At 46.8% G+C, this 13,908-nt stretch overlaps 1 protein-coding gene across 1 annotated transcript in view; it reads left to right on the top strand.

Annotated features, from left to right (window-relative positions):
- The window catches only part of TSEN2 (tRNA splicing endonuclease subunit 2), a gene marked incomplete at both ends in the record, with an annotated part of 33,327 nt that extends 20,300 nt beyond the window's left edge, over positions 1–13,027 (top strand). The window contains 6 exons of the mRNA XM_079712112.1: positions 1,050–1,100; positions 3,198–3,336; positions 9,662–9,698; positions 10,830–10,941; positions 11,986–12,075; positions 12,968–13,027. Of these exons, the coding sequence (XP_079568238.1) occupies positions 1,050–1,100; positions 3,198–3,336; positions 9,662–9,698; positions 10,830–10,941; positions 11,986–12,075; positions 12,968–13,027 (489 nt within the window). The remainder of the gene's footprint in view (positions 1–1,049; positions 1,101–3,197; positions 3,337–9,661; positions 9,699–10,829; positions 10,942–11,985; positions 12,076–12,967) is intronic.
- Positions 13,028–13,908: the final 881 nt, after the last annotated feature.

Genomic DNA, 13,908 nt, shown 5'->3' with positions numbered 1-13,908 from the left:
ATGTCATCAGGTGGCCAGGAGAATGGATGACGGTGGGGTGGATTGGGGCAATTCCTGAGGGTCAGGAAGGTGTTTCCTTAGCAGGACCTTGTCGCTGCTTGAAAGCCCTGCACCTTCACAGCCTGTGTACTCTTGCGTCCTGAGCCCTGGGCGGGGAGGAAAAAAGCCATCAGCACCACTGTGGTGGAACAGAAGCCTGAGGGCTCAGGGCAGGGACCGCCTTCCTGCTGCCACCTGCACCAGAGGGCCCTCCAGGATACCTGCAATCTCATCTTCCATCCTCATGTTGAAAAAGAAAGTAGCATTTAGAGCCACCATTTCTTCGTCACTGACTACGACAGACCAGTCTCACCTGAGCTGTTGAGGCATGAACGCAGATCCTAATCCCCTTCCACAGGCAGAGCCAACACTGGGGCCTGTTTGCTGTTGTCAGTGCTTGGCATCGTCTTGTTTTTGTCTTGTTTTTTATTTCCACGTCAGTGTGATTTTACTCAACTGGGCCCGACCTTGTCTGCCGTTCCTCTTGCCTCCCCACGTGAGTGAAACATGGTGCCTTTTAATGAAGTTAATGGAAAGATGGGGTTTACTCGATCGGAAATCACTTTACAGCAAGAGTGACCAAGAAACCCATTTGGTTTACACAAACCAAGTCGGTGTTGCCTACTTTCCACAATTTCCTACGTACTTTTTTCTATAAATTCTTTGCTCACTTTAGTAAGGTTATTTGACAGAGGAAAATCCAATGAGCAAAGGTTTCTGTTGTTGTTCTTGCTATTTACATGATTTTTCAGTTTACGTGTGGTTTTTATAAAGAAAAAATATATGGAAATTTTCATAGAAATGTTTTGTACTGATTCTAAACCATTTTATGACGTTCATATTTTAATCCTTGAAATTTGAATGAACCATTTATGTTTAAAAATATGTGACCATTTGGATGGTGATAAGGACATTAATTTGTATTTAACGCAAAGAGAAATCAGTCTGTAAAATAATTTCTCAACGTGGAACAGTTTCTGATGAGCATTTTCTGCTTGCCCTGTTTTTAGGCCTTCTTCCTGGTCTACGCTCTGGGATGTCTAAGTATTTACTATGAGAAGGTAAGATGTTTTATTCAGACACAGTCCACTTAAAATTTTCCTGATGTTAAAAGCAGGTTGTAGTAATTTCCGTATTGCTTTAATACAAGTGTGTCCACTTTCACTGGATAAAATTGGAATTGAATTTTTTCTCTAAGTTTAGGCTTTGGGTCCTGAATTGGGATTGTCCAGGCAAAAGCCAGCTTTGACCCTTTCAGACTGAATTTCATTCCCAGAGACTAGGAGGATAGCAGTATCTTCTATAATGATCAGGAAATCTGTCAGAGCGGTACCAAAAATTAACAGCAAAAGTAGAAACTACCCATGGTTAGCACCTGCTTCAGTAAAGGCTGTGAGTTAGGAACTTTATATGCAGTACTTCTAGTCCTCACTTGCGCCTGTAAAGACTTTTATAGACGAGGTAACTGAGGCTGAGGAAACAAGTAACTCACCCAGGGTCACACAGCTGGTCTGGTTAGAATTAGTATTTGAACCTATGTCAGGACAGCTCCAAAGCCCATGATTTTGTGCTGTATCGTGCTGCTCTTAGCAGAATGTTAGTCCCAATGCTTGCCTCCTGGTAGAGGAATTGGGTGGAAGGCAAGACTTCACTGTACACTTTTGTACTTCTTGAATTTTGGCCCATGTGAATACAATACCTATTCAAAATAATTCACGTGAAATTAAAATTAAGATGAAAAAGGTAAGCAGAACATCAGAACAGAGAAAATACATTTTATTCTGTTGTTGGGGGTACGTATTTTGTCATTCATCCGCTTCTAACTGTGTAAGTCCCCTTCATGAGTATTCCAGTGGTTTGGAAACGGGTGTCTGGTGACGGGTGACCCATTGTCTGAGAGGGGGGCCATCCTTAGCCCACCCCACCTCCTCCCCTGGGCCTTCACTGACATTTGTCGGGGCGTTCCAGCTGTTCCATAGAACCCTCAGCCTCTGAAACTCGGTGGGCTGTCCAAGCCGGAAGTTCAGCCTTCTCCACAAGACTGTTGCTTGTTTTGGAGGGCGGGGGTGGATTTCAAGACCACACACATATGGAGTTTCCACCTTAGGAACAACCGGTTTTGTTTTGTTTTGTTTTGTTTTTTAAAGGAGAAAAGAAAAAAACCCAACTCTAGCTCATATTTATGGTGTTAAAATCTCAGGCTGAGACAAACTGAGCAAGTCTCATTGAGTGACTGATCCGTAAACCAACTAACTGAAGGACTGGCCATTTTACTCAGCGCTGAAATGAAGCGGACAACCTTCCAAGCTTACCTGGTCTTTCCTGTTGCGTTTTTGTGTTGACACATCAGAATGTTCTCTGAACCGTTCTCAGTGTCTTCAGGTCTGACCTTAGAAACAAAATTCCCTTTGAAACAGTTGGATTACTAACTTGTGCCTTGCGATAAATGTTCTAGTTTCAAAGACTAAATGGAGCATCTTTTTATAAAAACTTTTACAGAATTATTTTTGGCTTTTCTGAATGTGGCCTGACATACCGCAGCTACCCATTAGGGTCTGCGCATGCTGGAACATGCGCCCTCTGGCTTTGGTGGGCACCCGGCCCGCCCCCATTCCTCTGCCTGGACTGTTCTCCCACCAGCAGCCCCTCCGCTGCCCTCCCCCGCTTCGCTTGGCTGCTTCCAGTTTGCAGGGTTGCTGTCTCAAGGGGGCCTCTCACAGGTCCTCTGGGGCAGTGCTGTCCAGTAGAAATATGATGGGAGCCTCAGATGGGAGCCACATGCATAGTTTAAATTTTTCTGGTAGACACATTAAAAAGGTTTTTTTTTTAAAGTCAGCTGAAATTGATTTACATTATTTACATAGTATATTTAACCCAACATATTTAAAATTGCTGGGATAATTTATATTCTTTTTTTCATACTCAGTTTTGAAATTCAGTGGTTTTTTTTACACTGGCAACACATCTAAGTTCAGAGGAGCGGCTGGCTGCCGCCACACTGGACAGCGCGGGTCTGGATCTTGTGGTTAAACTCTTTGTCGTGGACACCATGTTTGTTTATCTTCTGCTCACACTTAGTATAGATGTTGTTGATTCACCAGCTGGATAATGGGTGGATACATATGTCATAATGCTTTGTTTTCCCCCAACAACTGTAGGAACCTTTAACGATTGTGAAGCTCTGGAACGCCTTCTGCGTAGTTCAGCCTACGTTCAAGACTACGTACATGGCGTACCATCACTTCCGAAGCAAGGGCTGGGTGCCCAAAGCGGGACTTAAGTACGGAACAGATTTGCGTAAGTGATTCTTGGCTTGGCAGGTGTGAGCACCAGGGTTCACATCAGATCCTGGGGTGAAAATCGAATCGGTTATATGTGCTGTTGCTGTTTTTTCCTGAGATGATGGATGTCCTCCTGCCTTAGATAATAATGTTTGGATCGGGGTAGAGGGCATGTTTCCCTCTTTTCCGCTCTGAGATCTTAGAAGAGAGTCCACAGCCCGTACCCCCGCCTCTCATTAGTGTGTGACCATGTGATGTAGGGTAGTCCCTTATCTTCTGGGGTAGCCTCATCTGGCAGATTGTGTGCAATACCATTAATAATCATTGTGTAACTGCGGTGATAATCCAGCTGTCATTTATTGAACCCTTACGTGTGCCAAGCATCGTAGGAGGCGTTTGACCTGCACGACCTCGTTTAATTCTAATAGCAGTTCTACGAGATCAGTGCGCACGATCCTCATTTTTCCGATAGGGAGACTGAAGTTGTGAGAGAGAGGGTCATTTGCCCCTAAAAGTTTCCAGGGTCAGTAACTCATAGTCCTGGGCTTTGAATGCTGGAGCCCAGGCTCTTGGAAGCGTCTACACAGTACTGCCTCCTGCATCTTTATTTATAGGAGGGAGTCGGGACCCGGTGAGCACCTCATTCACCAGATAATTGCTCAGGGTCTTGTGTGAGCCAGATCTTCTTAGGTGCCAAGAACACAGAGGTGCACAAGACAGACAAAACTGCCTGGATGGAGCTGCTCACGTGCTGGGGTGGGGCAGGGGTGGGGAACAAACGAGCAAACACATAAATACGTACTGTAATTTCAGGGTACTAAGAAAAATAAAGCAGAGTAAAGGAACAGAGAGTAAAAAGGAAGTTAGGGTGGTTAGGAAAGGACTCTCTGAAAAGATGTGCCCCAAGCAACAACAGAAAGGTAACTACAGTGAGGGAACAGGTCACTTGACAGTCTGCGGAAGAATACCTGAGGCACAAAGGAACAGCCAGTGCAAAGGCCCTGAGGCAGGACTTAGGAGCAGCACAAGGACAGTGCGTCTAGAACTTAGAGGTCCGAGGGGGAGAGTGACGTGAGGTGATGTCTGGGGAAGATCACGTGGGGCTGGGCAAAGCCTCCGGATGTTATTCTGGTTATTGGAAGTCTTGGGAGATTTTGAGCAAAGGAGTGACATATTCAATAACTTGATTTAGTGGGACCTTTGTGGGCTTTCTTACTAATAGACATCGGGGGGCGGGGGACGGGAATGGAAGCAGAGAGAGTAGTTAGGGAAGCTGACCTGACCAGCCCTGCGGACAGAATGATCAGGACTAGCTCGAGATTAGTTTGCCAGGTTTCCAGATAATTGCGTGGCCCACAGGTCACAGCGTTTCAGTACGTGACGTAGCTGTCGCACTGCCGTCACTGGCTCCCCGCCCTGCTCTCCTTTTCCTGCCCCGTGAGAATAGCCTTTCCGTGTGGGCGCTTGGCAGGCCAGTGTGCTCCCCGAATGGGCGAAACCTGAGCAGAACTTTCCAGTCGACCAGGCCACAGTGATGCGCTCTGAGGAGGTGGGGGTAACAGAAAGAGCTCTCGGGCTCGCACCGGTTCCACGTCCTACTACCTGTGTGACCTCAGGGAGGTCACTTCATCTCCCTGAGCTTCCGTTCACTCATGTAACATGGATAACAGCATCTTTATAAGACAGCATCTTCTTTATAAAAAATAAAAACAAAATGTTGCCGGGGGAAGGGACCTCTGTTGAGTGCCTTGGAAGCATACCTGATTGCGTGTGTTTTCAGTACTCAAGCTGTATTTGTGGATGGTGAGTAGAGAAAACTTTCCTCATTTAAAAATAAACTGCCTTATAAGGCTGGATGAAAGGACAGACAGATGGACAGACTTTTAAAAAGAAATACATCAGCTGTTGTTTCCCAACCCCTCAAGGGCTTTGCCCCAGGAGGGGTGTATCGTGCCCTTGGAGCTGCTTGTGTGATTAGTGTGAGACCAGGTTTCTGGCCCAGCAGTGCCATGAAGGCTGTCTTCACACTTCCTGCTTTAGGGAGAATTCAGGAGCTGCGCTAGCCTGGGGTGAGAGGAGCAGCTTCCTAAACTTGACCTCTTCTCCAGGCGCTCCACGGTGCTGCTGGTCTCTTAACAGTATCATTTTAATTTTGAAGGCCAGTGGCGTGATCACACATACCCTAGAACTGCCGACACAGGCCACACCCAAGACGTGCTCCCTTAACAATTATTTCTGCTCACAGAGGTAATGACTCGTGACAAAGGGCCGTTAGGAAATTCACATCTTATCAGGGAAACTCTTCCCTTGACTAAGTCTTGTCAATCAGATTTCATTCCAGGAGCAGCACTTGGAACAGGTGATAAGATCTCAAATCAGGCACAGCTGCCGGGCCAGTTGACCTTGATTGCCCAGTGCTGAAAACCAGGCCAGAAATCACTTGGGAGCCTTTCCATACATCCCCCCCACCCCAGAAGCTCCTGTGGCTGCTGGCTCATATGGTGACCAGGTGCCAAAAGCACCAGGTGCCTTGGTGCTTTTCTTCTCCCGTCTTCTTTCATCTTCATGCTCTGTGAGGCGTGTGGCGCTCACCTCCTTCAGTAGCTGAGGAAATTGAGGTTTCGAAGGGTCAGGGGAGTTGCCGAGGGTCTCTCAGCTGGTAAGTACAGAGATTAGGGCTGTTTGGGTCCCAGCTCTGTGTACTTCCCACCACACCTGACTAACATTGCCAGCCAGAAAGCCGAAAACCAACTCCAGGCTTCTATTTTTGTCTCACGCATTCCCACCCGTTCCAATTTTGGGTTCACGTGGACTAAGTTTGATCATGTGATTCCCCAGCTCCCTGCAAATTAGAAGTTGCAAAACAGGTAGAAGTGGGGGAGCCGTTAGAAGCCAGCAGAGTTACAGGATGTCCAGAGCAGAAGAACCATCGCTGGTCGTGGCATCGGCCCAGAGCTGGTGGCCGGCTCTGCCCCCGGGGAGAGGCACTGGGGCTCCGTGCTCCTCACAGAGCAAAGAGGTGCACCTTCCTCCCATCCCCCTCTTCAGTTCTTTCCCAAGCCACCCTCTTGGCTTATTCTTCTAATCAGACATTAAATGTTTTTGTTAACATTTTCCACATTTGCACACATAATCCATATTAAATCCTAAGTGTTTTTGCATGCAACTCCTGAGAATATTCTCCTCCATAATTATGGCATCATATAATACCTAAGAGAAACCAGAATTATTCATTAGTATTATTAATCAGAATAATTAACAGTTCATTATTGATTATTTATTAATATACATTAATTAATTATTCGGTAATATAATATCATCAAAAATATCCAGTCCGTATTTCAGTTTTCCCACTTGTCCCCACAGTGTCTTTTGTGGCTGTTTTGTTTTTGATTTTTTTGACAGGCTCCACTCAAGATTCATTTATCACATTGAGTGCATTTACCACTTTTAGTTTCCTAGGGAGGCCATGAGAAATGACCACAAACTGGGGACATAAAGCAGCAGAAGTTCCAGAGGCCGGAAGTCTGAAGCCACGGCGTTGGCGGGGCCGTGCTCCCTCCGTTCCTTCCCTCTTCCAGCTGCTGGTGGCGCCAGCTGTTCCTTGGCTGTGGCTGCGTCCCTCCAATCTCTGCAAAGATCCTTTTTCCAAATAAGGTCACATTCACAGGTCCCAGGAATTGGGGCGTGGACATATCTTCTGGGGGCCACCATTCAACCACTGCAGTCTCTTCAGTCTTTTTTAATCTAAAAGAGTCCCTCACCTGTTTGTTTTCTGTGACGTTGACTTTTTTTGAAGAGTCCTGTAGGGTGTCCCACAGTCTAGGTGTGTCTGATCACTTCCTCGTGGTTAGATTCGGGCTTGCCGTTTTTTTGCAAGCACAGGTGACGTGTGTCGTCACTGGGCCACGTCCAGGGGCGCCTGATGTCAGGTTGTCCTACTGCTGGTGATGCCGTTCATTTGCTAGGGCAGCCATTGTCGGGTGTCTGCACTTTTCCTTTTGTAGTTCACAAGTCATTTGTGGGGTGACACTGAATATCTGGTTCCCTAGTAGTTATAGTGGTTGCCCAAATTGATTATTGCCCTGATCACTGTGTTGTGACTCAAGCATTCCTTCCGCACGTCACGTCTGGTGTTAGTGTAAGACAGCATGTTTCCTCTCTTCTCCCTCTTCCTTCAGACTTTATTTATTTTTTTTTTTATTTTTATTTTTTGCGGTCCTCGGGTCTCTCACTGTTGTGGTCTCTCCCGTTGCGGAGCACAGGCTCCGGACGCGCAGGCTCAGCAGCCATGGCTCACGGACCCAGCCGCTCTGCGGCATGTGGGATCTTCCTGGACTGGGGCACGAACCCGTGTCCCCTGCATCGGCAGGTGGACTCTCAACCACTGCGCCACCAGGGAAGCCCCCAGACTTTATTTTTAAATACCCACTATTTCTTAGACTTCTGAAGCTTTCATCTTTCTACTTGGGAGGCATTTTTGTAAAACTGTTTCATTTTTCCCTCTGAATACACTGTTACCATCATAATCTCTATTATCATGGGTAACTCTTCGAGCACCTCCACCTGCATTATTACCCCCATTTTCCATAAGGAGATTGAAACACAAGTGTCATCATATGGTCTTGGCACTGCTGAGCCTTGAATTGGGGTCTGACTGACACCATGTTGGTGCTTTTAACCCCTAAGCTGCACCTCCATCGTAGTCAGGCATCTGAATGGCCCGAATTGGGGATCGGAGCTGCTTTCAAGCTGTGTCACTTTCCAGATGCATCTTAGGTGAAGGATGTGTAACTGATCATAGATAATAGCATATGAGGGCTAGAGAAGATTTTAATTTCCCCTCATGTCTTCATTTTATGATTTTGGAGACCGAGGCGCAGGGAAGTTAATAATGTGTTTAAAGCTACACAGTTAGGAGTGGCAGAGATCAGGCCAAAACAGAACCCCGAATTCAGTCTCATCCCCGTACAGGGTGTCCGCCCACTGCACCACATCCCCAGAAATTGAGAAATGGGTGTTTAGATATTTACTTAAATGTGGGCCCTTACACAGTGTTTAGATATTTACTTAAATGTGGGCCCTCACACAGTGAATTTGAGCTGACTTGCCAAATACTTTAAATACAATTTAAATAGGAAATATGTTCATAAGAAGGAAAGGTGACCATGGAAAATATATGTGAAGGGTTACTGTATCATCCATTGGGTCCTAAACTGGTTCTGACCTCGTGGTGCGTGAGCTAAAGGGAAGCGTGATTAAATACCGGGTTTATGCCCAAAAGGAAAAGTGCCGCCCGTTCCTCAAAGGAAACAAAGCTTTTCTGCCTTGGTTTTTGAACAAGCTCACGGATATAATTGTTTGTTAGTTAAGGTAATTCCTGCAGCTGTAGTTACATATAAACTCCAGATTTCATGGGCTTAATTAACACTAGAAGTTAATTCTGTTCATGTGAAATCCAAAGCCAGTGTCTGAGTGGTGGGTAGGCCAACTCCCACAGGGACTTCGGGGGCCTGGCTTCTTCTTGTGGTCCTACGAGCTTCACTCGGCCTCACAAAGGAACAAGCACAGGCTCGGTGCCTGGGAGGGTTTTCTGGGCCAATCTGGAAGTGCCCCGTGACACACAGCCACTCCTTGCTGCTTGGGAGGCTGATACGGTGTCTCTCACGTGCCTGGAGAGAGAGCAAACAGATCTGGTGGGCAGATCTCCGCACCCTGCCACAGGCTGTGCGCCCCCGAGGGCGCTCCTGCACTTCCACGGTCCACGTCAGACCCCGGCCAGCCACTCTGACCTCCACAGACTGAATGAGGTGGGCAGGCGGGTCTCCGAGTGGCGTGTGTGCTTATGTGACTTCTTCCCCACTTGACTTTGAATTTCCTAAAAGTAGGCATCAGTCTCATTCATCTTTAGCACCAACACCTATCCTGTACCGGCCAGAGGAGCTCAGACCCTGAATAACGATTCAAAAGATTTGAAATGAATGACTAAATGTTGGTCCTCATTTTACCAACTTGAGACGCTTGACATGATTTCAGACTCTCTCTCTGGAGAGTGTAAGACAAGAGACAGGACAAAAATTGCTCATACTTGGATTTGGAATTCGTTTGTGGGGTGCAGGTGGGACCAGGGTATTAGGGTCTTGGCAACAGATTTGCTTTGCTAATTTTTGTTCCAGGGGAAAAAACAGTTTGGGTTTTAAAAATAGACCACAGGGTGTATTACAGGTTACCCACATACAGAGCACCGGGTGTTTGTGCCTTTGGAGAAGAAAATACTTTATAAGTATAAAATGAGACTTTGATTTCGAGTGGTTATATGTTTTCTTTCTTTTTCTTTGCAGTGTTGTATCGAAAAGGCCCTCCGTTTTACCACGCAAGGTTTGGAGTGATTTTTTTTTTTTTATTGGAGTATAGTTGATTTACAGTGTTGTGTTAGTTTCTGCTGTACAGCGAAGTGATTCAGTTACACATACACATATATTCATTATTTTCTGGTTTCTTTTCTCATTTTGGTTATCACAATAATTGAGTGGAGTTCCCTGTGCTATGCAGTGGGTCCTTGTTGGTTATCTCTCTTGTACATATTAGTGTGTGTGTGTTCATCCCAAGCTCATGATTTATTGGGGTGATTTGTAAATAAGTTAATGGCTTAAAGTGACAGGAGGAAATTTCTGAGCCCCAGTTTAATTTTCAGAGGCACACAAATAATTAGAGTCAAATTCCTCCTGGCTTAATAGGAATAGATACTATATGTCTGTCCCTTATAAGTTAAAGTTGTTACACTATGTATAAAATAATAAATAGGTCAGGATGATTTATGTTTTAGCATTAAACATTGAGTTAATCTATGTAGTTACTACTCTACATTAATTATTCATCTTCATATCAGTGAGTATTATTATCTAAACAGTTGAGTGAATTCACGGCTTTCATGTTGGGAGAAATATTTCTGTTCCTTTCCTGTAAGTGCTGAATCAGGCTTATAGTTTGTAATGTAAAGTGTGAATTTTTCATTAATACTTTTCCCAGTAGTAGTCTAGGGGAATTCAGGATCAGATGCTTTGTGTTTTATTTTCTATATTTTCGTTCTTGGTAGGACAAACATTGTTCTTTTTATTTTATTTTCATATTTATTTATTTTATTTTTGACTGCATTGAGTCTTAGTTGCGGCACACGGGATCCTCCGCTGCGATGCGTGGGCTCCTTGTTGCGGGGCTTGGGCTTCTCTCTAGTTGTGGTGCTTGGGCTCCAGAGCACGTGGGCTCTGTAGTTGTGGCACACAGCCTCTCCAGTTGTGGCCTGCATGGTCAGTAGTTGCGGCACGCGGTCTTATTTGCCCCGCGGCATGTGGGATCTTAGTTCCCTGACCAGGGATCGAACCCACGTCCCCTGCGCTGGAAGGTGGATTCTTAACCACCGGACCACCAGGGAAGTCCCAAGCACTGTTCTTTTTAAATGGGTTGACTTCATGTTTTTTATTTTTAAAACACCCTTGCCTTGTTTTCCAGTTACTCTGTCATCATCGAGCTGGTGGATGACCGTTTTGAGGGCTCTCCTCGCAGACCTCTCAGCTGGCGGTCCCTGGCTGCCTTGAGCAGAGTTTCAGTCAGTGTCTCCAAGGTAACACCGCATCAGCTTTGGGGTTCATGTGTCATTTAAATGGTTGGATTTTTCGTCTTAATTGTGGTAGAAGCATAAAAGTCATGTGTAGGAACCGCAGAGCATTTATGTGAACGAAGCTCTGGAAGCTGGTCCTCCTCTCCGTTTCTCCCCCCACCAGCTGGTGCACAGCTCCAGGGATGGAGCTCCGAGGTTTCCCATGGTGATGGGTGTCAGTGGGCATTGCCTTCCTCCCTAGGGGCAAGCCCAACCAGCACGTGCTCAGAATCCACTCCCACCTATTCACAGACGACTCAATAAACATTGACATGTTTGTTTTCATAGGTAGCAGGTCTCTCAGAGAGAGAGAGGAAGGGAATTAATATTTATCGCTAAACACCTTATGTCTTTTCTCACTACCCTGTTATCATCCTCATCCGAAGGGTGAGGAATCAGAGTCAGAGATGTTGGGTGACCGATCCGAGAACACACAGCTCATCAGCAGAACTGGGATTCAAACCCAGAGCCATGTGACTGCCCCGCTTGTGTTCTCTTGTATCCTACTGCCATCAAGTTAGGAGGGACATTTCGTCTCATACCAGCACTACAAAGAATGAAAGTTGTGTGTGTTCTCTGTTACTCAGTAATTCTCCGAGTTCTCCTTCCCACAGCTGCTGGAGGCGTGCAGGGCGTTGAGGCCGGAAGGGCCAGCAGGGACCAGATGGCAGCTGCCTGGCTGCAGGCTACGTTGCTTAGGCTTTATCCTGTGAAAGTAACTTTGTCCTAGAGAAATAGGGGTCTAAACTGTTTCCAGTATTGAATATTTTAAATGCTGTGTTTATAATCAGCATATGTGCTCTGTTTGCATTCTCCTGCCATGTCAACGATGACTGAACGGCAGGTCTTTGGTCTAGAGTGGGGCCTGGTTACGTTCCCGGGAGGAAACGGACATGCTTTGTGAGCTTCGAGTAGCACACACTGAGAGGGGGTGGAGATGGCCGCGCTTCCTGCCCAGATTTGGATTTGTTTTGTGGGATACGGAGTTTGTTTTTCATGTCTCAATAGGAATTTATGCTGTGCTATTTGATTAAACCCTCCGCCATGACTGACAAAGAAATGGAGTCACCAGAATGTATGAAGCAAATTAAAGTTCAGGTAGGTGAACTCGGAGACAAATTCATGTCGTCACAAAGGCTCTGCCCAGCGTATTGCGTCCCTTGGAACCTGTGGTCCCGAGACAGGACAGGAAAAGCATCTCGCCTCGGCCACGAGAGCCCCCTCAGGTCCTTCCCCTCTGAACCCAGCCTCTCTCCCCCTTAACCCTGTGGCCCCTTGTCCTGTGACGTCCTCTGGTTTCCGCCCCTGGCACTCAGCTGAAACTGCCCTCACAGCCTGCTGGGAGCAGCCCAGACCTCTCCCGGGTCTCGGCCCCTGAAACGACATGGGTCGCTGTTGGCTCGCCGCCTCCTTGAACGTCTTGTCTGGCTGCTGGGGGCCTGTGTTGGGCTGAGGCTCCCGCATCTTCCTGGTGGGGTTTTCTCTGCCGGCACTGCCGATCCGCCACCCAGTTGCCCATCCTGCAGCAGGCCAGCCGTCGGTCCCCAGGGCCCAAGCGCCTAGTCCCCCTGTTTATCCTGCTCACACCCACTGGCTCAGCTCTTCATAAAATGCCAGTCGAGACCCACGTCTCCCTTCCCCGTGCTGCCCCAGACACACCGGCACCAGCACCGGCACAGACCTGGTTCTGTGTTGAACAGTGGGTTCGCACCAGCGCTCCTGTTCCTGAAATGTGCTGGTAGGAAACCACAGCAAGGGTAGCTCTTAAAATCTTGGGGTGATTACTGTAGATGCTGTAGATGTTTCCACATAAGGTTTGCTACATTCACATTTCTCCAAATGTTTAGTTACAAGGAATGGGGAGCAGGTATCATCCTTGGACATACAGCCCTCGACAAAATGTCTCTGCGATGCTGGATGCCTAGCGTGTTCGTGTTCGTTCATTTCTGTTTTTGAAATTCAGTCGCCTTTGTATTTGGATTGGTTACAGGAGGTGATTCTAAGCCGTTGGGTTTCTTCACGGGAGAGGAGCGATCAAGACGAACTTTAACAACTCAGCCTCAGGTTTCTGATTTCACCAGCAAATATTACTGAGTCTCCTGTATAAGCCAAGCTCAGGGCGAGGTAAAGAGTCCTTTTGTTGTAATTGTCCATTAACGTAAAAGTTTTAAAGGGCGTGGCACTCCCAGCACCGGAAAGTGTTAGTGTGTTAAAAGTTAAAATTACGCAGGGAAGAAGAGCCCCGTGCGGGGACTGCAGCTTCTGTCCTTGGATCGGTCACTCACTGCCCCCGGGCCTCTCGCCTCGGGGCCTCGTCCTTTCTGCGAGGGGGCTGGACTAGGCCAGTCCCAAGAGGACTCTCCCAGCAACAGGCCACTTCTGTTACTCTCTGATTTTACCTGAGATGGTAGTTTCTCTCCAGGCGGCTCTGCAGTTTTCAGGGCACCACTGTGCACCTGCCTCTCTCATTACCCACGTCCAGTCTGTCCTCGAAGAGGGGTCTCTGTCCACAGGTCTCCAGCTATCCAGGAACTTCAGCCAATCTCACAAACATGGGAAATTCCATTTACTGTCTACCAAGGATTTCTGTATCATAGGAAGCATTTTAAAACAAGTTACCTCATTATTTAATTCTCAGTGAACTCATTGGTGGGCACGTTGTGTAGAGTACACAACAATATTGTACAGGGTTAGATAAGAATTGTATCTTGCTTCACTGAACTCGTTATAAAATAAAAATATGTGGTGAAAAAATGAATGGAGATATATAGTGAATGCAATTAATATTTGGTAAAACAGTAAACGAAGCCCTTTTTAAATTGTTTAGATGACAATGAAGAGTTGCCTGAGGGGCAGCGGGGGTGCGGGGGGATGGGTGGAGGGGACGGTGACCAATGTCTGAGATCCACCCAGCGCCCAGATTCACGTCAC

This window comes from Hyperoodon ampullatus (genome assembly GCF_949752795.1).
Source record: "Hyperoodon ampullatus genome assembly, chromosome: 10".
In the NCBI taxonomy this organism is placed as follows: Eukaryota; Metazoa; Chordata; class Mammalia; order Artiodactyla; family Ziphiidae; genus Hyperoodon; species Hyperoodon ampullatus.
Note: the sequence above shows the minus strand (reverse complement) of the source record. Positions and strands in the feature narration are given on the sequence as shown.